Genomic DNA, 25,250 nt, shown 5'->3' on the forward strand with positions numbered 1-25,250 from the left:
ATTTCTAGCCGAAATAAAACAAATGAGACTTTCTCGAGAAGAAAAAAATATTATCAGACATACTGTGAAAATTTCCTTGCTCTGTTAAACATCATTTGGGAAATATTTAAAAAATAAAATAAAACCAATAGGGGGCTAATAATAAATCTGACTTCAACTGTATAATATATATATATATATATATATATATATATATATATATATAGGGGTCTGAAAATAAAACTACTGAAACACAGCCAAATTTGCAATTAGTTTTAGGTTTCATGGCTAAATTTGACCAGCTTGGTGGCCAATCTTTATTGAATGCATATTCCACCAGTAAGTTAGCTCCAACTTGCCTCAACACACCTGCCTGGATGTTTCAAATATACCTAGTAAGACCTTGATTAGCTTGTTCAGGTGTGTTCCATTAGGGTTGGAGCTAAAATCTGCAAGACACCAGCCCTCCAGGAACAAGTTTGGTGACCACTGGATTAGAGTGTGATGGTTTAATTAGCAGAGTTATAGCAATAGTAATAGTTTTGCTAAAATACTGACATTATGACAATATAATGAGTGACTTAATCATCCTCCAGCTGATCCTTGTTTACTGACACTAACACTGTGGTTACTGCTGGTTATCAGTCCATTGTTTGTCCCTGTTCCTGTCTGTTGTTCCTCAGAATTCTTTGTCTGTTTCGTCAGTTGACGTCTTCGTTGTGGCCTGTGGATCTCTTTTGTTTTGAACAATTCTTTGTCTTCGGAACATCCAGTTGTATCCTTTGATACATTCTTTCATTTTTCATTTAAGAACTTGCAATTGGATCCTCTCTGTCTAGTGTCGTGACATCTGCCTAATTATTCTAACTTGCCTAGTTAGCCTAATTAACCTAGTTAAAATGACGCTTTAAGCTGAATACTATTAACTGGAAAAATATCTAATATACTAATATGTGCTGTCATCATGGCAAAGATAAAAGATATCAGTTGTTAGAAATTAGTTATTAAAACTATTATATTTACAAATTTGTTGAAAAAACTTCTTTCTGTTAAACAGAAATTGAGGGACAAAAATATACAGGAGGGCTAATAATTCTGACTTCAATTGTATATATTTGTTTATAATTAAATATATCACTGTCTGTGCAAATAATACATTCATTATTTTTAGCATTTACCTGCTGGTTGGCTTCATATGCCCGTTGTTCTGCTTCCAGTACCTGGGCCTCCAACTGCTGCATCTAAGAGAGCAAAGAAGTTTGACTAAATGAGGCAATGACTTCATACAAATATTTGTATATGCAATGAATCTACATTAGAATTATTATTAAAAAATCTATTTAATACCTAACATTTAGCATAAGTTACTAGGGAAAATCAGCTGAATTTGTAAACATGCTCTTTCTGCTGGGAATACAAATAAAATATGTATTTTGTTATGCCAGAAATGCAGCATGCCAAATAATAATACAACAACATAAATACAATATGTGCCAAGTAAGTGCTAATATGTGCCAAGTAGGGATGCCACAATTCTTAATTTCGGTACAAAATTAACAAAATTTACAACCGTTCGGTACAACATCCACAGTTCAATACACGTTTGTGAATTGCGTTTGTGAACTTTCCCCTTTGTCCTCCAAATGTAACAATGGTCATTATAGCCAAACAGTTTAATCTTATTTCCATCAGACCACAGGACATGTCTCCAAAATTATTATTTCCCAGTGTAATTGAGCAAATTGTAATCTGGCTTTTTTGTTGATTCTGGCTTGTTGATTTTCCCATGTTGTCATACAAGGAAGCAGTGTAATTGAGGTTTTCCTTAAATAATATTCTACAGTTGTGCCAAACTCAAATGTTGTCAATTAGCCAATCAGAAACTTCCAAAACCTTGACACCATCATCTGAGCTTTTTCAGAGGCAGAATAATCTTATTGTATGTAAAATTGACTTTCAGGAAAAGTTATAACAAATTCTCAAAAAATCTCTCTCTCATTATTCTGCTATTAAGCATAACAGAAACAAATCTGATAATCCTAACTTACCTAAAAGAGAAAAAGTTTAGTCACATTAACATCTGACTTTTATTTAAATGGTTATGTGCCTTTTTATACAGTGTATGTAAACTTCTGGTTTCAACTGTATATGAAGATGTTCAAACGTATAAGGCCAAGGCCAAATCAAAAGTTTTTTTTATATTTGCATCTAGACTAGTATAGACATGTTTGATTTATTGTATTTATTTCTATATTTATTTTAAAAATATATACCACAGATGCTAACAAATTCTATCCATTTTAATTTAAAAACGCAGTTGTATAAAATTATAATTATATTATTGCAATGTTATTGCATGTGATGTTAATGATGCTAAGATGTTTTTTTTCCCCATTTTTTAAGAAAATGCTGTTAAAGGTGATGAGAGCATTGCTCCTGCTGTTGGTTTTGCAACATGTTAGTAGGATATTTCTGAACTAAACTGATCTTCAATGGTGAAAATGGTATGAAAAATTTCCTGTAATACTGTTCTTGCGATATATTCATTCATTCATTCATTTTCTTGTCGGCTTAGTCCCTTTATTAATCCGGGGTTGCCACAGCGGAATGAACCGCCAACTAATCCAACACGATTTCATGCAACAAATGCACTTCTAGCTGCAACCCATCTCTTGGAAAACTTGCGATATATATGTTTTGTTTTTTTAAGTGTTGTCAAAGATTTTATTTTTAGGAAAACAAGTCTCTCCAGCAGCAAAGGACCATCCACATCACAAGTACTGGTCAGCACAATTTAACAAACATTAGAAAAAACAAATAGCTTATAGTTTCACATTTATATTTCTGAAATTCATCTGTACTGTGGGTGTGGGTGTTAAGCACTGGAACAATTTCCTTATTTCTGTTTGGGCAGAAGCATCATCACCAACATGTTTCTCTTAGGGTTACCAAAAGGAAAAAATACAAATATGACCTAACAGACTGCTCATAGTTACTGCTACAGCACTCATATTTTCCACTGAACACCATTCAAAAGTGTTTTATGTGCGAATGTGAGCCAGTTCTGATGAGTCTTACTAACAGCCTCTCTATTATACAACTCGACATCATTAAAGAAGTTTAAAGGTACTGTATATATATTTTTGGCACCATAAATTATAGAAACACCATAATATGTTAATAGATATTAAAGTAACATGCTAAGTATTTTTTATTTTTTTATCAAAGATTTTGTGCAGCTTTTAGTTTTTGTGAAGCTGTTTATTTGTAAACAAGGAGGAAAACCCTTGTGTTTGAATTGTATTTTGCTCAAAAATGTTTAATAAAGTTTTGATAGCTTTAACTCTCAAGTATGGGAAAATCCCAGCAGCTGTATCGATCGTTTGAGAAGTGTGAGTGCTCTGAATCGGGCTCAGGCACGGTTCACTTGGTTGGCCCTGGCCCTGTTGGAGGAGGTGTGCAGACCGCGGTTCACTTAGGCTTTGGCTTGGTACGCTTGTGTGTGAGTGCGAAATGCGCCTGAGCCCGAAACTGAAAGCAAGACGTGCTTTTAAGGGACTGTTTCATATGGATTAATTCATCATTCTTACCGTTCAATGAACACAAACTGTCATAGATTATTAAAGACGCAAACCCCTAACTGCACCACAGCTGCACTTTCAGCAAACCTCCTAATTCCTGCAGCACGAAAACTTTATGATTGTTTATGAGCGACAAAAGTAGCTGATCTGTTCGGCAAAATATTTGACTGTGTGTCACTGCATATCAAACAAACTAAAGAAATCTCCACTGTGCTGAAGCAAAAGCACTTACTGACCAGCGCATCAAAAAGTATAAATATTACAAACATAAACATTAGTTGAGCAGCATACATTGTAACACTGTGTCGCAACAACACACACTAGATTCCTCCAACAAGCTATTTGATTACCTGTGCCAGATTCGACACGTCAGAGACATTTAAATACAAAAGCACACAAAACAGGTAAGGCTTATAATCTAATTAATATAGATTGACCCTTTATAAATTTGTTATAAGTAAATGCTGAGTGACTGATATTTGTTGGTTTGCATTTGTTGGTTGGAGTCACAGTTTAAACTATACTTTTATTTTATTTTCAATATATGCTGCTTCTTTTAGTATTATAATGAATGTCAAATAAAAAAGCTTGCAAAGTCATTTAACACTGAATAAAGCATAATCAGTATCATCACCAATAGTGATTCAAACACTGGGTGTCAATCTTCCCTACTGCACCTTTAATAAGGCTCAGAATGCAATGAACAACGGACAAAAACAGCATAATGTTGACTCTGAAAGGGTCAGATTCATGTACGCTTTTCATGCTTTGTTTCTTTATGCCATTTGTTAGACAACAGACTAAACTGTGCTTTGAAACTGACAATTTGCATTATTTTGGAGACACAAGACTGTGTTTAACATATAAGCTCCCTCAGAATGTATTTTAAAATTAAATATATTTATATTTGAAAAAATTTGTAATCTTTCAGGGGCTAATAATTTTGACCTAAAAATGTTTTTTAAAAAATTAAAAAACTGCTTTTACTCAAGCCAAAATAAAAGAAATAAGACTTTAGAAGAAAAAATATTATCAGACATACTATGAAAATTTCCTGAATCTGGTAATCATCATTTATATTTAGAAAAGCAAAAAACAAAAAATAAAAAAATCAAAGCGGGGCTAATAATTCTGACTTTAACTGTATGTATATATATATATATATATATACAGTTGAAATTAATAGCCCCCTTAATTATTAGCCCCCCTCTTTATTTTTTCCACAATTTTGTTGTGGAAAAAAAATTTCAACACTTTTCTAAACATATTAGTTTTAATAACTCATTTCTAAAAACTAATTTTATTTATCTTTGCCATGATGACAGTAAATAATATTTGACTAGACATTTTTCAAGATACTTCTATTCAACTTAAAGTGACATTTAAAGGCGTAACTAGGTTAATTAGGTTAACTAGGCAGGTTAGAGTAATTAGGCAAGTTATTGTATAATGGTGGTTTGTTCTGGAGACTATTGAAAAAAAATAGCATAAAGGGTATAATAATTTTGTCCTTAAAATAGTGTTTAAAAAATTAAAAACTCCTTCCTCCAGGTGAAAAAAATATTATCAGACACACTGTGAAAATTTCCTGAACCTGTTAAACATCATTTAGGAAATATTTAAAAAATAAAAAAATTCAAAGTGAGGCTAATAATTCTGACATGAACAACAAATGAACATATATATATATATATATATATATATATATATATATATATATATATATATATATATATATATATATATATATATATATATATATATATATATATATATATAGTTTAGACAATTTTATTACTTTAGTTTACTAAACACATCATGTCCATCACACTTAAATTATAAGTCATATTAACTTTAGTTTTAGTTGAGACAACTGAACCAATTTTAAACTTAAACCATGTCCATTACATTTGAAGTATCAAGTCTTATCATTACAACTTAACTATAAAAGTTAGCTAAACTTAGACCTCATCCATTACACTTGTCAAGTACAGTACTGTCAATTTTAACCTGATTTAAGACAACTTCACTGTTTAAATGAAGTAAACTAAAAAAATGTAAAGCAGCACAAACGTTTACTTTTTAAAATTGAAACAACAACAAAAAAAAATGTAGAGTGTAGACAATCATTTTACTTATGATTCCTTCACACACAGCAAATGTCTCCACAGGCTATTCATACATGCAGGCTTACTGAGTACAGATATATTCATACTGCAACAACCACAAAGACACGCATGCTGTACACACGGGTACACACCCAACCACATCTGGGGCCAAGCTAGTCCAACACTGCCCAATGACACAGATATAGAAAATAAAAAATAGCTGTGTAATTACATACTGTTTTGAAAACATCTGCACAAACCCAGTGGATAAGCTCGGTTGCAGGACAGTGATCCATAATAATATAAACCTATATTAATCTGATCACTGAATTCAACCTAATCAAAACCCTGTACATGAATGCCTGTGTGGTAACTGTTTGATGCATTTACGCATTAAAAATGACTACTTGCACTATCATTCACAAATTCTAGGTTTGGCTCTATGTCTAACAAGAATTCTCAGTTTTGGAAGCATCATGTGACACTGAATGGCTGCTATTGCTTTTTCAACTTAATTAGTAAGTGTGTTTATGCTGCCTTAAAAATGTAAATTTACTTCACCTAAATAGTGAAGTTGTCTTAACTCAGGTTAAAGTTGACATGTTTTGACAATACAAGCGTCAAGTAGATGGTCTAAGTTTAGTTAACTTAAAAAGATAAGTTTAGATCAGACGATAATACACATGGGAAACACACACTATGGCCAATTTTGTTTATTCAAGTGAGGTTTGTTTATAAACTAATTTCGAGAGGATCACGTGCTTATGATTTATCACGGCCGGTCTCGTATTAGCTAACCATTATCTTCCAATCATATGAGCCCTAAGCTAAAGAACCACAGTTTTCAGTCCACTTTATCTTCGTTCGGAAGAAACCCCCCTTCCTCCCCAATTCTCCTCCTTTACCATTGATCGGACGGCACGGCGGCCCAGTGGCTAGAACTGAGAGCCCCACAGCAAGAACACTACCGGCCTAGTTTCTCCTAGCCGGTGGGCTTTCTGTGGGGAGTTTGTATGTTCTCCCCATGTCCACGTGGGTTTTCCCCGGGTTCTCCGGTTTCCTCCCACCGTCTAAAGATATACATCATGCTTAAGAATCAAGCACTCTTTTAGCCCCCTTCTCAAGTGTTCCCTTAGCTATCGCAGCCGGGGAGTTCTGAGATCCACCGAGCTCAGGCTCCCCTCTAGCTCTGCAAACGGGGGGAAGCCCCGGGCCCTAGGATCAAACAAGCTTTGATAGATCATCATCAGCTAAGTGTGAACTCTTGAATTCACATTTACTGCATGTCTTTGGGCTGTGGGGAAAACCCACACAAACAATAAGAGAACATGCAAACTACATACAGAAATGCCAACTGGCCCAGCCGGGACCTGAACCAGCAACCTTCTTGTTGTGAGGCAACAGTGCTAACAGTGCTGAGCCACAGTTGTTCCACTAATGAACCATGGTTCATTTAAAGGGCACCTAGGTTACCCATTTTTCCAGATTTAAGATAAGACTTTTGAGTCCCCAGAATGTGTCTGTAAAGTTTCATCTCAAAACACCCAACAGATTACTTATTACAGCTGTCTGAAGTTTCTGTTTTATAGCTGGTAAAACATTGTTGCTGTTTTTTTGTACTGGGCCTTAAAGGCTAGCCCTCTCCGCCCACCGTTCCCATGCGCCTGTCAGGAGCATGCCTCAATCGCCGCCCTCGGCTGCCTCAGGAAGCAGATCTCCTGTAGCGTTTGTAAGAAATACTACAGTAAGAACTTTACCAATGAACTTTACCTTTGATGCATTTTTTGTGGAGTTGCATCCATGAGTCAAACACGATGTTGTTACAAAGTTCAGGCACACACACAGCGAGGACAAACACACAGGAAGGACACACACACATTTTCGGTTGCTTTGCGCACGTCCTGTCTTGATATGATTATATGCGTTACTACAGAGACATGTTAATGCGAGCCAGTCAATCAATATTAGTGGGCAGGGGGACGGCACTCCTACGTCATGTTGCGGTCGGTCTGAAAACTGCTCAAATTGGTCCACCGATTTTATGTTGTTAAATTTGAAAAAAAAAAAAAAAAAAAAGACTGTTTGTGTTTATATCACCCTAATATCACTGGCTTTACACTATACCTACACACATGTCTGTAAAAACAGCTTCAAAAGTAGATTTTTCATCATAGGTGACCTTTAATACTAAAAACTGTTTTTTTAAGTCTGCAAATACAAATTTCACTAAAATAGCAGGTATCTAAGAAGAACCTCAAACGCACACCATTACAATGAGAAAATGGTGATTAGTGTTGCCAGATACCCTTGAATGTTTGGAGTCCAAACTGTCCAAAACCCTCCCAAACACACACAAAAAATAATAATAATAACACCCACACCCATAATTGAAAGAATTATCCACACAAAATATGAATTCCCAATTAGAATTCCCAAAAATACTAACTCTAAAATACTGCTTATGAAATACTTATATCACAGACAACTCCAAATGTCTAACGCAAGTGGGCTGTGTTCCAGACCAGTTCAGCTCTATAACGTGCATAGATATATACGCTAGATATCGCATAGAGCCGCCATATTTGTACAGTGCTCCCAGGACAAGAGTCATTCGACCGCACTAGTCAAGACTGTGTTACTACGTAAAGATGCTGGACTTTAGCGCTGTCTACAGGTGTAGTAATGAGCCAAAAAAAAAAAAAAAAGATGCACAAAGGCAGAACATTTTTATAGGTAAGATTTAGGTTTTTTTTACGTTTTTGTATGTTTTTTGTAACTTTTGTGCTAAACAGGGAACATTATTGATGATAATACAGACACTTACTGCATTCACCAAGGCATAGTAGCACCAACTTGCACTAAATACTGGGCTTATGCTAGTTTTGTTGAATAAAATCAGCAAACAATGTAAAAGAAATATTGTAATATTTCTTTTGAATATATTAATAAAATATTATAATAAATATAGTATTGTCAGCTAAGTGAAGAAGTCATTCATAACGGAGATTCATTCACAAACGGATCGCTCCCTCCATCAGTATGAGAAGTAATAGCAGGAGAGGAGCTGTGTTTCAGGAGACGGATTAGATCAAATTTACAGGAAGGTTGGATTGTACATTTCCATACACACAAACAGGAGCTTTTTGTCAGGAATGGCTGTGTGGTCACTTATACATCAATGTAGAAAAGTGATGTAAATTAATAAGTTTCGTAATTTAAAAAAAATTGCATACTGACCTCCGGGAAAACTCCCAATCATAGATATATGTATGTATATCTGTATTTCTCTGGCTCTGGATGGCCACAGTTCTCCACTGCAGCTTGGTCCCGCATTCATTTCAAAGGAGCGCTGCCCTGTGCTAAAATGGCAGCTAGTTGTACATTTTTTTTTGTCTTTAAGCAATTAAATGTATACCTGTTTCAAATGCATTTTGCAGGGCATTTACCGGAGATAGCTACCCAATCAGAAAAAAATGCATGAAGTGACTACATCCCCTTAGATGTCTTTCTTAACACATCTAATTTCAATAAACAGCTCATTTGGAGAGAGCTACATGCACTGAACTATGTGCCACACAAAATGTGCAGAACCGAGGGGTGGACTGAAGTTTATTAAATTGATGAATATGAAATAGACAGGGAAGTTTTCTTCACACGGCTCACACTGGACATCTGTTACAGTTTTGAGTTTCTTCACACAGTGAGAAATATACTTTTCATTCATTTCATTTTATTTTCCTTCGGCCAATTTAGTTGATTTAATTTATGTCTTTGGACTGAGAGAAACTGGAGCACCCGGAGGAAACCCAGGCAAACACAAGGAGAACATGCAAACTCCACACATAAATGCCAATTGATTCAGCCGGGACTCAAACCAGTGACCTTTTTGCTGTAAGGCGACAGTGCTAACCACTGAGCCATTATGTCGCCCATATACTTTTTATATCAATAAGTAAACCAGAGGAGAAAATGACCTACATTTTTCTTGCTGCTTGTTTATGTACATATTTAGTATAGCCACTTCCTCTATAGTACAAAACCAGGCATTTCCTCCCTTGGGATTTTCAGTGATTAAAGTTTAGTTATTTTTGCACTCTGTAAGCCTGTCTTTTATCTCACGTTACTCCCATTTCTTTTCCTTTCACTTGTATTACTCCTCATCATTCAGCAAGGCAAACTACAACAATATGAGGCAGCTCACTGAATTGAAACTATAAAAGGGTTCACAAGTTCAAGATTGGGTTTATTTTTAAACGGCTGATTTCTTGCACAGTGCCACACCAAAACATTCATGTGGATGGAATACAAAAATATATTTGTTTGTATCACTCCGCTTGTCTGCATTTTAAATTGATTGTCAGTCTGAAATTTAACCCTTTCTGCAAATTATTTCATTACAGCAGACAGCAGAGTTGTAGACAAGTGAGTGGGACATCTGAAACGTTTGGAACCCATTTAATTAACAGCTCCAGATTTAATTGAGAAACAGAACAACTGTCTTCATAAGTATACTAAAATTAATAACTCACTAAAATGTACCAGTGATTACATTAAGGAATTTGTACAGATTCGTTAAAAAAAACAATGAGTAATGAAGGGCTGGCTAATTTAGTCAGAGATTAATTTCCTTGAAGCATTCTCGTACACACTCCACCATGCGAGCACATTACAGGTGTGCTTTATAGCTAGTATTGGCTCCCTGTGCAGTCACGCATCATTTTTAAAACACTCGCACTTTCATATAAAGCTCTACGTGGGAAAGCTCCTTTCTAAATCTGTGACACTTTACACAACTTCTCGATCCCTGCGGTCTGCTGATTCTCTCACTTTTCAACAGCCACCCTGTACATTAAAATCAATGGGGGAGAGGCTTTTCTGTTACGGAATGCTCTCCCTTATTCTGTAAGGAATGCTTCATCTTATTCTGTACGAGTGTGTGTGAGAGAGTGTATGGGTGTTTCACAGCATGGTGCTGGGTTGTGGCTGCATAAAACATGTGGCTACAGCAGTTCATTTTCTTAATTCTCTTGTTTTTGTCCACATCCTTATTCTTTAATGAGCTTCTACAGTAAAAAAACAAATTATGAAAGATGTAAACATTCAATAGCAGCTTTTAATTACTGCAAGATGGGAACCCTATACAAGGAACGAATATTAGGTAATAACATGCAGCTTTCATTTGCTTTTGAAAACTATTGGTTGGGTTTAGGACAGTGGTTCACTGGGTGATCTTGCAACAAGTGCCTACTTCTCATTGACGTGTGCACTAAGGAAATGTAAATGAAATGTAGATCAATGTGTATCCTGAACAAATTTTAAATTTGCAAAACTATAGACAGCACCCTCTAGAGGATTTACTATCTGAAATGTGCAACAAAATGCACCCAAAATGAGATATTGTCATTTCAAAAGACAGTACAATTTGTATCTGGATCATGGGAATGAAAAAAAAACAGTATACTATCTTTCATTGCAGTAATTCCCATTTAAAACATTTATTTTCAACTCCCTATAAGTGTGAGGATGTTTTGCTGTAAACTCACACAAACTATTATGTAGACTTTCTTTCTCTTTGCATCCTAAACTTTTAGATGTTGTGAGGATGCTGGTTTTCAAGAGATCATTACTGAGAAATAGTTTTTGGACAGCAGTCACATTTTAAATACATTTTGGGACCCCAGAATGATCAAAACAATGCATAATCACAAGACATTTGGTAGATTGAAGAGCTTACAATACATTTTTTTAAAACTGACCTCCCTGAGGGGAAAGCATTTTAAGTACTCAAATACATTTTGAGTCTGTAATTCAAGTAATATTGTGCTATTTCAGATGTCTGGAGCCCTGTGGTCAGGCATCTGTTTACATTAACCTCTAATCTGTTCTCTCTTGAGATAGGCAAAAGAAATAGGCCATGGCATGAATGCCAACACACACACACATAGGCAAACTCTCTGAAAACCAATTACGGAAATGAGCAAAAGCTTTAATAGGTGCGTTTTACTTTTCTTAGAACCCCTTCTTTTCAGTATCTCATTGATATAAATACAAACATAAATTAGTGCGTCATTGTTAAATCATATGCCTGTTCATTTATTAGCATACTTTACCAAAAGATTGTTCCAGAAGAGACATTTTACTTTCTCAGGATGGCATATGATGTAATTTTGAAAGTGCTCAGAGCACCAATGTTAACAGAAGGAAAAGAACTCATTGCATTTGACTGACCTTTTCTGTTGTGAGCTCTCTGACCATGCTCATTTGTCCACGAAACTTGAAGAGCAGGGCCTCGAGAGCCATGTACTTCTCTTTCCATGCCCCACCTGTGCTTTCATCACACTCTGCCATGCCAAAATCGCTCAGGCTCTGCCACATCACAACATGAGACAGAAGACAATGGATACACATGTAGTAAAATAAAAAACACTGAAGAATATTAACTAATGTGGTTCACACTTGTTTAGTGTGAAGCAACAAATAGTACAGTTCTGATACACTTTGTATCCAAACGTTGGAAGTTGTCAGGCTAAATAATTCAAATGAATTATTCTCATGTCAAAAAACAGATTTTATTTTACAATTCAAAATGGCATCTTCTGATATCTTTTTTAGCTGCAGATACTGTTGTTGTGTCTTAAAAACAACAACAACAAAAAAAGTAAAAAAAAAATTCTTAGCAAAAGAGCCAAAGAAAATCGGCACACTGCCACTTTAGCTCTCAAAAAATCTTTAATAAATAAATAAATTAATTAAAAAATTTTAAGAGCTAAAGTAACAGTATGCCGATTTTCTTTGGATCTTTAGCTACAAATGTTTGCTTTGTGATCGAGCACCTGCCTTCAAGATTTTCTAGATGTGCGCACATTTCTGTTTTTTGCAATAAAAAAATGTTACACATACCTTAGGAATTGCAAAAAGTTTTGACAGTTTCAAAACCTTGACTTTTTCAAACTGTGGTATACCTTGAAAACGGTTATCGTCCCATGCCTATTGTACTGCAACTAGTATGTTCAGTTCAATATATTTAAGGGTTTATTTAGTTGTTAAGGTGTAAAATCAGACAGCCCACGCTTGAGGTGGCTTCCTGAAAATCAAAAGTTCTTGTGCATTAACTCCATTCTGTCCTTTTTACCAGTGCATCTTATTACAGTGCAGATGTTTTAGGTCCATGGTGCATTAATATTTCAGTTGAACCCAACCAGTGGTCTTTGGAAGCAGACAGATGCATTTTTGTTTTTTGTTCTGAATCACTTTATGTTTGCATGATCAGACTTGTGTCATCTGTTTACCCCTTTAATTTCTAATGATAGCAGCAGATGTCCGAATGGCTGGCAATTTGAAGAATTGTGTTTTCCATGCGTCAGCACAGAATCGCACATAAATCTATTTGTTGTTAATACAAAAATGTTTTTTATTTTTTATTTGATATAATGAAAAAATTAAATTGAATGAAATATTTAAATTAATACCTCATAACATTTCAAATATTTTAAATAATAAAATAAGTTTCAAGAATCAGTGCTCAATAATCTGATAAGCTGTAAAGTTAGCTCGAGTAATGTCACATTGTGCTGTGCAGTGCATGAATTAACATTGAATTAACATGACTTACATAAACCAGAAACAAAGGTAATACATAGTTATAACATGCATTAAGTAGAATTTGAATTAAATACTTTGGCAGGCCACCCATAGAATAGACTGTAAATTCATTCATTTTCTTTTCGGCTAAGTCCCTTTATTAATCTGGGGTCGCCACAGCGGAATGAACCGAAAACCTATCCAGCAAGTTTTACGCAGCGGATGCCCTTACAGCTGCAACCCATCACTGGAAAACATCCATACACACTCATACATCACGGACAATTTAGCTAACCCAATTCACCCATACTGCATGTCTTTGGACTTGTGGGGGAAACCAGAGCACCTGGAGGAGACCCATGTGAACACAGGGAGAACATGCAAACTCTTCACACAGAAATGACCCAGCCGAGGCTCAAACCAGCGACCTTCTTGCTGAGAGGTGATTGTGCTACCCACTGTGCCACCCAGACTGTAAATAAATAAATAAATAAATCTAGTGCCAACCCTGTGCCCTCCTCTGGCAAATAAGACTGAGGGTTTGAATCTCAACCAATGTCAATAAAGAACTTAAAAACTAACCTGAAACTTTTTTCTACTTGAGTAGAAAAATTTACTAAACGTCGAAACCAAAAATTTACAGGGTCATTATCATATTATGTTTAAAATTACCCTGGTAAAAGTTGAAGTAGTGACTACAGTTTTGTACTTAAGTAAAAGTAAAGGAGTAGAGCCTCAAAAATGTACTGATGTAAAAAGTATCCATTACTACTTCCTGTTTTATTTTCACGCTGGAAATTGGCCTCATGGACACATTTACACAAAAGTACATTACATTTCTAATTTTATGTAAAAAAGTAACTAATTTTCATTGAGGTGAAGTTGGTTTTATATTTTATATATGACACACTCCCTGTATTGTTTACCATGGTACTTTGAATATTTGACTGAAATCACATGTAAACATGACTTCAAAACAACATTAGTACTAATCAGTTGGTTGTGAACAATGTTGTGCTTTGCTAGTCGCTGGATGCTAACATAATTTCACTATTAAGTATTTGCAAAGAATACTTTTTTGAAATTGTATTATTAAGTAGGAAATCTGAATGTGTGAAGATAAAACCAACCTCACCTTAGTCTAACTTTCAGCAGAAATGTAGTCAAGCAACATCAAACATGCAATATTACCCAACAACACAGCTCAAAAAGTTGCCCTTGGATCATCAGCTTGACAAACTCAGCATTCAGCATGGTTTGCTGCTTCTAGATCAAGAACAACAGCTGCCATTCATGTTCATACACTCTGAGAATTTAATTCCTGTAAGCCTATATCTTCACAAATAATAAATATTTTAACACTTAATTTAGTCCTAAACATATTTGTTTTTCTTTGGCTATAACATAACCGATTTTACTATTGTTTGGCATTAGGCTAAAGCTGCATCATTATCTTCAAAGCTCTCATAAATATCATGTGTTTTCAGTGTTTGTTTGTTTATTTTCAAAGTACTATGAATATTATATATATATATATATATATATATATATATATATATATATATATATATATATATATATATATATATATATATATATATATATATACAGTTGAAGTCAGAATTATTAACCCCCTTCAAATGTTTTTCTTCTTTTTTTAATATTTCCCAAATTATGTTTAACAGAGCAAGGAAATTTTCACAGTATGTCTGATTATATTTTTTCTTCTGGAAAAAGTCTTATTTGTTTTATTTCGGCTAGAATAAAAGCAGTTTTTAATTTTTTAAACACCATTTTAGGGACAAAATTATTAGCCTCTTTAAGCTATATTTTTTCCCGATAGTCTACAAAACAAACCATCATTATACAATAACTTGCCTAATTACCCTAACCTGCCTGGTTAACCAAATTACTCTAGTTAAGCCTTTAAATGTCACTTTAAGCTGTATAGAAGTGTCTTGAAAAATATCTAGTAAAATATTATTTACAGTCATCATGGCAAAGATAAAATAAATCAGTTATTAGAAATGAGTTATTAAAATTATTTTGCTTAGAAATGTGTTGAAAAAACCTTCTCTCCGTTAAACAGAAATTAGGGAAAAAATAAACAAGCTATCTAATAATTCAGGGGGGCTTATAATTCTAACTTCAACTATATATATATATATATATATATATATCAGGGCCGGAGTGGGACTCTTTTTCAGCCCTGGAGTTTCAAGCCTTAGACCGGCCCACCTCAGTTCACGACTGACTATATTAAAATAAGGTCATTTCCAATTCAGTTTCTAATTACACTATCACGTCTTTTTTTTTTTTTTTTTTTTTTGAGAAAACAGCTGCTTTAGAACTTTAAATGTTCAAAAACCCTAACAGTATTATATGTCTTAACAATAAAACTATAATTAAAAAAAAAAACAAAAACAAACTCAGACAAGAATCAAACCCGGGTCGGCGGCGTCGTAATCTAACGTGCTAACCACTGAACCACAAGAGTTGCATATAATAAAATGACTCATTTGAGTAATATCATCATTAACCGGTAGGCTGGTTATATATAAATGCGGTAAAATAATGAATAAGAAGACGGTAGTCAAGTAAGTAAATAAATTAATTTAAAAAGTGTGACTGCTGAGAGCAACAGATTCTGGAGCTAGGGACACCGGCCCTCGCGGCCAAAAAACGGACCGGCCCACCGGGAATTCTCCCGGTCCTCCCGATTAGCCAATCCGGGCCTGATATATATATATATATATATATATATATATATATATATATATATATATATATATATATATATAAGCAGGAGCTTACACCAACCTGCTTACACCGGGGACGCCCAGCCTGCGGTCTATGTGGGTCCTAATGCCCTAGTTTAGTGACAGGGACTCTACATTGCTTAATGAGTGCCATCTTTCGAATGAGACGTTAAACCGATGTCCTGACTCTCTGTGGTAATTAAAAATACCTTTAAAAAAAGAGTAGGGGTTTCACCCCGGCATCCTGGCAAAATTTCCCTATTGGCCTTTGTCCATCATGGCCTCCTAACCCTCCCCATATCATAATTGGCTTTATCACTCTGTCCTCTCTCCACCAATCAGCTGGTGTGTTGTGTGCCGTTGCATCATCTATGTGGATGCTGCACACTGGCGGTGGATGTGGAGATTCCCCCATATATGTTAACACACTTGCAGTTCCCAGAAAAGCATAACATAAATGTAAGGAGCATATATATATATATATATATATATATATATATATATATATATATATATATATATATATATATATATAAGTATATATATATATATAAGTCAGAATTATTAGCTCGCCTCTTTATTTTTTTATTCTGTTTAATGAAGAGAATATTTTTTCAACACATTTCTAAACATAATAGTTTTAATAACTCATTTCTAATAACTGATTCATTTTATCTTTGCCATGAAGACAATAAATAATATTTGACTAGATATTTTTTAAGACACTTCTATACAGCTTAAAGTAACATGTTAAGGCTTAACTAGGTTAATTAGGTAGGTTAGGGTAATTAGGCAAGTTATTGTAGTATATTGATGGTTTGTTCTGTAGACTATCGAAAAAAAATTATAGCTTAAAGGGGCTAACAATTTTGACCTTTAAATGGTGTTTAAAAAAATGTAAAACTGCTTTTATTCTAGATGAAATAAAACAAACAAGACTTTCTCTAGAAGAGAAAATATTATCAAACATACTGTGAAAATCTCCTTGCTCTGTTAAACATCATTTAGGAATACTTACAAAAAAACAAAAAACAAAGATATATATGCACACACACACACACGTTTTACTGCTTTTACGTAGATATCAACAGGCTACACAACTTTATCGTGCAATCTGTTTTGAAAAGAACTGTTTATATTTGTATGACTGCAAAATAAGCATATTTAAGTTCTTAACGTACATAAAAATAAGTTCTGTTTATCGCTTTTCACTTTTTCACCATGAAACAAAATTAAACATTTTAGATAACATTTAAAAACTATCCTTACCTGACAATAAGCGTAACTGTACTAAGGACTGCGCTTCACAACGTAATTAAAATAATATTCCGTGATATCCAAGTTGCTATTTCAAATAATGCTATGAAGAGCGACCGTCTCCCAGTTCATATTTTTCAATCCAGCAGAATCCTGTGGAAGTGGGCGGGCTGGAGGGAGGTTTATTTTTTTTTACAAGCACGTACAATCAAAGCATTGAAGTTGTTGTAAAGACGCATTTAGAGAGCGGCGGTGTCGTAAATGACTGACTGTCCCCAGGACCAATCACATATCGTAACGGTTTTGCCTGGACTAATCATGCTTTTCCTGGGCGGTCTTCCAGCGCGATACCGGAATTGACGTGGTTTACACGTGTTTGTTTTGCTACTGTGGAAATACTCTATCTACACGCAGTATTGAACTTTTTTCCATAGGTACTTTGTTACACGGGTAAGGCAATGTGTTGTACATCAAATTGCAATTAATCTACAATAAAACAATAAGAGTATACTCTTTGGAAGAAAACGTTTGTTTACGTTACATGTCAGCAGAAAACAGTAATGCAACTAGCACTAGCTCTTGTGCTTTTTCATTGAGGTAAAGTTGGGTTTATATTGGCACATTCTGACTTTCCCCTAAATAAAATTAGTTTCTGAAAAGTATTATTCGCACATTCTAAACACTGGAATCATATTAGCAGCCAATCACTATAAAAGTACTACGTTGTTCACAGTCAATTAACGTTAAATAGTGCTAATGTTATTTTGTTGTAACTTGTGTGTGATTTCAGAGCGAATATTCAAAGTACAATGGTAAACATTATAGCAACCATGTCACAAGTTGTCCCATAACGATTGTGCAAAAATAAAACCAACTTTACCTCAATTGCTTATTTTATAGGTTAACTGAGAGCTGTTACAACTTTCAAAAGATAATCTATGTATGTATTATAAAGTTTTGAAATAACGTTAACTATAACTTGCAATATATTTGATTTCGTCTGCAGTTGATTTTGCTGCTCAGATCTAGTCATGGTTGTGAAGAAGAAAGCACCTAAAGTGGAAGCTTTCGTATTGGATGATGTTAAGCTGAAGAGCCTGACAGGTGATTTGACAATTAGCAAACATTAGTGTGTGTGTGTGTTTATTTATATATTCATTTATTCAATCATTTTCTTTTCGGCTTAGTCCCTTTATTAATCTGGGGTCGCCAGAGTGAAATGAACCACCAACCTATCCAGCATATGTTTTACATAAAGGATGCTTTTCCAGCTGCAACCCATCACTAGGGAAACATCCATACAGACTCATTTATACACACACTACAGACAATTTACCTTACCCAATTCACTTATAACACATGTTTTTTTGGACTTGTGGGGAAAACCAGAATACCCAGAGGAAACCCACGCAAACACAGGGAAAACATGCAAACTTCACACAGAACTGCCAACTGACCCAGCCAAGGCTCGAATGAGTGACCTTCTTGCTGTGAGGCGATTGTGCTACCCGCTGCGCCACTGTGCTGCCACTATTTATTTATTTACAATGCTTACGGTTTCCATTTCTTTATATCTCATGCTTTCTTTCAGATTCACTATCTATGGAAGGTGATTGTAAGTCTATAGAGCTTGCTCAGCTACTGAAGGACAGTTTATCTTCCTTTGACCCAGTTGAGCAGATCCAGCTCATCTCAAAGGTTGGTCTGCATTGCATTCATCTTATAGGGGAATTACCAACCGACGTCACATATGATGTCACATGGGTTCAACCACGCATACCGGTTGCAAAAAAAGACCAGTTGCAATAGCAAACATGTCGTGTTGTGCTGTAGCCAGGATGCCAAAAATAGAATACTTAAATGTTACCGTACACTACACTGCTTTTAATGTCAACCGCAGACATCTTTGGCTAAGAGCCATCATAAGAGCTGAATGGAGTGAGGACCTAATTAAAATTGCTCGACTCACGCTATGCTGAATCATACACATTACTCGTTTGTGATTGCAGCAATGATTTCAGCAAAAACAGTTAAATATAGTTAATTAAACTGCGGACACTGAATGCCTAGAATGAATTGTTAACTAATTTTGCCAATTAAGTGTGCTTATTACTGGGTGACAAGCTTTTATATACGCTAAAAGCATTATGTAAGTAACAAATATAATATGTAATCAATATAACTTATCTCTAAAACAACAACAAACTCTGTACTACATCTGATGTCATTCTCTCGCTATAAATGCTAGCGCTCCTGTTTTTTTTCTGCAACCTAGTTTTGTGGGCATCCTGAATGTTTACAAACCGGACAATTTACAAGTATGTGATGTTCAGTGTAAAACACAAATACTTTGTATGTTGATTGCAGGCAGGCTGCATGCTGGAGCAGCTGAAAGAGGATGAGTCTCCGTCGAGTCCTTTATTGGAGGCATGTCTGCATACCCTATCATTCCTGTATATCACACTGCCAGCTAAGAACCCGTTGAAAAGAGCTGTATCAAGGTTAAAATTACTTTTAATTCAAGTGTGATAAGACATCATCAACTTTATCGTAAAATTAATGATTTCTGGAGTATCGGTTTACAAATACTTACTTGTTTATTATGCTTCCATGTCTCCCCTCAGTGCATTGGGTAGTGGTCCAGATTGGCTACAGGAGCAAATGGTTAGATGTCTGTCTGAGGGTCTGTCTGCTGCTCTCTCCTCTGCAAGCACAGATCAATTCTCAAACCTAACGGATAGCATCACTTCCTGTCTGAGTGGCTTTGTAATCGGTATGAATGGTGATGTAATTATATTCAATTGAGTCATAATATCAGATATACATTACTACTATGTTTTAGTCATTTTAGTTATATTTGCTAGACATTCATATTTAGCACAGGTGTTAAAGGAGCACCCCACTTCATTGGCAAAGGCTAATTTAACTCTTATAGTTAACAGTTGACTTGAACCATTTTTTAATCCGTTTAGCTGATTCCTTGTTCTGGTAGGTTCACTCTTAGAATTTTGTTCAAAAAACTGTTTTGATGATTTTCCTATTTAAACCTCAAGTGTTCTGTTGTTACATTGTGTAAGAAGACAGAGGGTAAATGAAAAGTTTCTATTTTCTAGGTCAGTGTTACTAAATATTATACTCAAATTCTGGCATAATATTCAAGTAACTTTGCTACCATAAAAAGCCTTCACCAGGAGCATGCTGTTATTACAATGACAAATCTTGCGAACGCAGTATTACAAAGCGAGAGCACATTCATGTAATATGAGCTATCAAATACGGTGTTTCCTCTAGGATTTTTTCCAGCTGTGGCGGCAGGACTTTGTTTTTTTTTTACACATCTACCAACTACCTGTGGAGTTGTTTCAATGACAAATGTTGTGAGCGCAGTATTAGAAGTCGGGATTGCATTTATGTAAAAGCCTACGAGCATGCAAATCACTTTGCTTGCGCACCGATTTCCTCTGCTCGTGCACAAAACTTCTAGCACGTTCCCTCAAATATAAGCGGCTTCAAGAGCGCGCAGATCTCACGCTGCTGAGTGCGATTTAGTGCGTTTATGTAACGAGTATGTCTCCAGCATTTATTAGATTTGCTAGGAATATTTATGAATTTTTCCAATATACAGAGTAGCATTAATGCGTTCAAATAGTATTCTATCGCGACAAAAGAGATAAATGCATAGTAGAAACAATTAATTTTGACACCCCTACATTTTAGTATGCTTTAAAGGATTTTCACTTCTTTTTAAGTTTTGCTATCCAATTTTAAATTTGATTGTAATGCAATAATGTGCACCTTTTGTAAAGCTGCTTTTAATTATTGTGAAAAGCGCTACACAAATAAACTTGACTTGAAAACCCTGGTTTATAATTAGATACATGATTATTAATTTGTTATTTCTTTTAAAAATGTATGGTATTAATTGTTTTATTAGCTATTGTTTAATGACATTTTATTAAGTATTCCTGTGATTGCAAACAAAGCTAACTTTTCATTATTATGATTGTCTTCACTGTCTTCTTTTCAGAAATTAATTTTAAAAGTTTTTGACTCTTATAAAGCATAAAAATACCATTAAATGTTTGCAGATATTTAAGAAATGTGGCAAGTGAACATTGTTAATCTAAAAAATCAATGCTAAAGTTAGTTTTCTGTGCAGGAACGCTGTATTTGTTGTGGTTATTTTAACTTGCCCAATGCCAGTTTAGTTAAATATATTTCAGCACCTCGGATTTGCCTTGGTGGAAAACCACATCTTTCATTCAATCATTCATTCATCCAGGAAGGCTCTCAAAGCATGCGTCCATGACCGAAATGTGACCTCTGGTGACCAGGTGCAAATTCTGAAACGAGATGCAGTTTCAGAGTTTCACATGAGGTTATTAATTAGCAAATATAAAAATTACGAGTGTAAACATTTGGTGAGCAGGTTACGAAGTTCATTAAACGGAGAATAGTCAGGAAAGCAATGGTCAAACCAGGAGTAAGCAGATGTACACAGGCAATCCAGAGTCATGGTCAAATAAGCAGGCAGATGGTTGAAAGACTGGCAGCAGACAGAAATAAACAGACAAATAGGGCAAGGGTCCAAACACTGTAAAGCAAGACAATGAAAAAGCATTGTAATTTCACAAATGCAGTAAACAAGACTCAGCAACTAGTGTGTGTGTGTCTGCTGCTTAAAAAGTAAATGTAATCAGTCTTTGACAATTCTTTGTCTGTGTGTATGTAATCAGCCAGGATCAGGAACAGCTGTGTGTGTGTGTGTGTGTGTGTGTGTGTGTGTGTGTGTGTGTGTGTGTGTGTGTGTGTGTGTGTGTGTGTGTGTGTATGACTGGATCTTGTAGTCCATGAAATGGTGGATTTGTAGTCTGTTAGCGATCAGTGCATATATGGGCGATCTGCTCAGGCTAGATCACTGGTGATTGTGACAGCTACAATGTAACCCTATTGTTAAATTACATTTTATTGAGTATTTTGAGAACTTTTTTGTAAAATAAATTAATAAACAGGATACACTATGTTGTGCGGGAAAAATGTTTTTACATTTAAGATTGTATAATTATTATTATTTGATGTTTGAAATCCTTGTTTTTCCTTTGACCTGCTTATGGACACTTTTTTAGCATTAGTGATTAATGTAAAATTGTTTTGTGTTGGTGTACAGGTGAGAAATGTGTTCATCATTTGTTAACAGAAGGTTAGTATACAAAACATTTGCCATCTTATCTTTGGATTTTTCAGCTTTTGTTTTTCACAAACTAAGACACTGATTTTTCTCATAGTTCTCCAGTTCTTTCAAAAGGCTTTGAATTACTACGTGGAGCAGAACAGGTATAATGTTCACCATTGTGTTGTACAGTGTGCCGTATGCATGGATCAATCGTTATATTCTGTTCTTGCTGAATCCCTGTCAATTGCATGTAGCATTTATTTTGTTGTGTCTTCATGTTTGATGTGTTACTTAGGATTCTGGTCGGTTGTCACGTGGCTCAAGCTCAGCTGATGCAGTATTCTCTGGCTGCGGTGAAGGCCTCAATGTTGGTGGTTCAGCAATCCCAAGAACCTATTAGTGCTGCAGTGCTTTCAGCTTCAAGTGACCAATCCGATCTCTATCAAGCTCTCAGTGGACTGCTCAACTGCTATACATGTGTTTTAACTGATGGTATTGTGGAGATTATGTTTATTCTATATACACTATATTCTCCTATTAAAAATTGACCAATTGATATTATATTTATGTACTTTTCATTCAGAAGAGTTTGTTCAGGCGGTTCAGAGCACTGCTGGGATGGCTGCTGTTTTACTTATTAGATCTTTATTGGGCAATGGAGACAATCTCCACTTTATTGTAAGTGTAAATTTTCTTTATCCATTGTTTTTTGGACTAATATTATCCAGCTTTGATTAAATTCAATGCGAGTTACATTTCATCCCATTCTAGACCATGAAAAAGAGAAGTTGAGTGTGAAATGTGTTTTTAGGTTGCAGGTCTCCTTCAGTGTTCAGTGGATGCTGGGAGCACCCCTCAGTGGTTGAGGAAGAGCTGTGCAGGTCTGTATGAGAGCAGCAGGCCTGCAGCTGTTGCTCTGTATTTGAGTCATGGAGCTTTGGCTATGCTAAGCTGGAAAGGGAAGACACTCAGTCCACAGGCAGTGAAACTTCTGCTGCTCATTCCTGATGTGCTCTTATCTTTACATACAAGGTACCGAATGATCACAATTACATTTACACTAAAATAAACAATTGACACTTGTAAACCTTAGATATATTTGCAAAATTAAGTTTTATACATGCACTGCAATTTTCTATTAGATTTTATGTACACTACCTGTATTTATTTATTTTAATTGCATAACTACAGTTTGGATTTGGTATAACTTTTACTAAATATTTTATATGACATCTCGTATGCTCAGTTGCCCACCATGGATGCATTTTTTTTAATCAAAAATACAGTAAAACAGGTGAAACTATTTTTTATGCCAATGCAGTTTATTTATATGGTTGCAAACAAAACCAACTTTTAATTATTACTCCAGTCGTCACTGTCATATACTCTTCAGAAATCAAATTAAAGGTGCTGTTTGTACGTTTTTGACTCTTCTAAAGCATAAAAATACCATAATATGTTTGCAGATATTTAAGAAACATGCCAAATGAACATTGTTTATCTGAAAAACAATGCTAAAGTCAGATATTCTGCTTTAAAAATGTGTTTTCCGTGCAGGAACACTGTCTTTGTTTTGATTATTTTAACCTGTCCAATGCCAATTTAGCCAAATATATTTCAGCACCCCGTGTTGCCTTGGCCGAAAACCACAAATTTCATTCATTCATTCATTAATTCATTCATTCATTCATTCACTCATTCAGAAAGGCTATCAAAGCATGCGCACATGACTGAAATGCGACCTCTGGTGACCAGTAGCAAACTCTGAAGTGAGACGCAGATTCAGAGTTCCATATGAACTTTTTATTTAGCAAATAATATAAATATTACGAGCGTAAACACTAGGTGAGCAGGTTGCATTGTTACCCTGTGTCCTAACAACACGCTACATGATGAGTTTTTCAGTGATGAGCAATTTGGATCAGCAAATTTGCACTCGACGCAGCACGACAGAAATTTAAATACAGCAATTCAGAAGCACAGAATATACACTCATGAAATGGTAAGGTTTATAATCTAATTAATACATATTAAACCTCTTTAACATTACTAAATGTAGATGCTTAATGACTGATATGTGTCCAGCTGTTTATTTTAATTTCAAGATCTGAGGTGAACTGCTGCTGCTTTCAGTAGTGTGGCAATAAATGTAAAATGGCATTCCAACTTACATATTTAGCATTTAACACTGAATAAAGCAAACAAGGTGTACCTGAGATGATCATGTCAGTTTTCTGTTGTTCAGCTGCAAGAAATTGAAGCCGTTTCTAAAATATACTTTTCAGGTGTTGGTTAAAACAAAAACAAAAAATATTCCTTCCATCACGTGCCATTGCTTTTATTTAGAATACGACTCTCACGAAAGACTCACTCCGTCAATCTGGCAACCTGCGCTTGTGTTTGTTTTGATCCAGAAATGTAATACCTAGTTCAACCACTGGGTGTCAAATTTACATACTGCACCTTTAATGTACTGATTTGGTATGCAGATAATTTGCATTTGCTTTTAACAATGGTGAAAACACATGTGCTACTAATGTTTTTGTGTAAAAATTATAATACTTTTTCAAAATAAAAACTAAAATTATTAATTTAAAATAGAAATCCTTTGAAATGTATTTATTACTGTTGATAAGTACTGTTGATCAAATCCTGGCCTTAAGTTCTTTTAAAAATACCCCACACCTTTGATCAGTACTTCATATTTAAAGAAAAAAAAAATCTAAAGCCTAAGTATGAACACTTTTTTTTACTGTTGTAGCATCTGTTATATTTTCTTTACATAGTAAACTGTTAGGTCATTAAGAAGTTA

The 25,250-nt window shown here is 35.0% G+C and overlaps 2 protein-coding genes across 3 annotated transcripts in view; one reads left to right on the top strand and one right to left on the bottom strand.

Annotated features, from left to right (window-relative positions):
• Positions 1-17,422, bottom strand: part of plekhh2 (pleckstrin homology domain containing, family H (with MyTH4 domain) member 2) — a 49,431-nt gene extending 32,009 nt beyond the window's left edge. For both annotated transcript variants that reach the window (XR_015505581.1, XM_087278809.1), the window contains exons 1-3: positions 17,278-17,422; positions 11,897-12,034; positions 1,158-1,220 (exon numbers count right to left, since the gene is read on the bottom strand). Coding sequence is in view for 1 of the 2 variants with exons in the window: in XM_087278809.1 (XP_087134935.1) it covers positions 1,158-1,220; positions 11,897-12,016 (183 nt within the window). In the remaining variant the exon portion in view is untranslated. The remainder of the gene's footprint in view (positions 1-1,157; positions 1,221-11,896; positions 12,035-17,277) is intronic.
• A 220-nt stretch (positions 17,423-17,642) lies between these two features.
• Positions 17,643-23,855, top strand: thada (THADA armadillo repeat containing). Its single transcript, NM_001013483.2, is given in 10 exon segments — positions 17,643-17,715; positions 18,272-18,369; positions 18,857-18,963; positions 19,633-19,766; positions 19,890-20,038; positions 22,433-22,465; positions 22,551-22,599; positions 22,734-22,930; positions 23,022-23,116; positions 23,250-23,855. Coding segments are annotated over 9 exon segments (1,095 nt in total). The 5' UTR covers positions 17,643-17,715; positions 18,272-18,296; the 3' UTR covers positions 23,508-23,855.
• Positions 23,856-25,250: the final 1,395 nt, after the last annotated feature.

Source organism: Danio rerio, chromosome 13 (genome assembly GCF_052040795.2).
Source record: "Danio rerio strain M-AB ecotype USA chromosome 13, GRCz13ab, whole genome shotgun sequence".
NCBI classification, from domain to species: domain Eukaryota; kingdom Metazoa; phylum Chordata; class Actinopteri; order Cypriniformes; family Danionidae; genus Danio; species Danio rerio.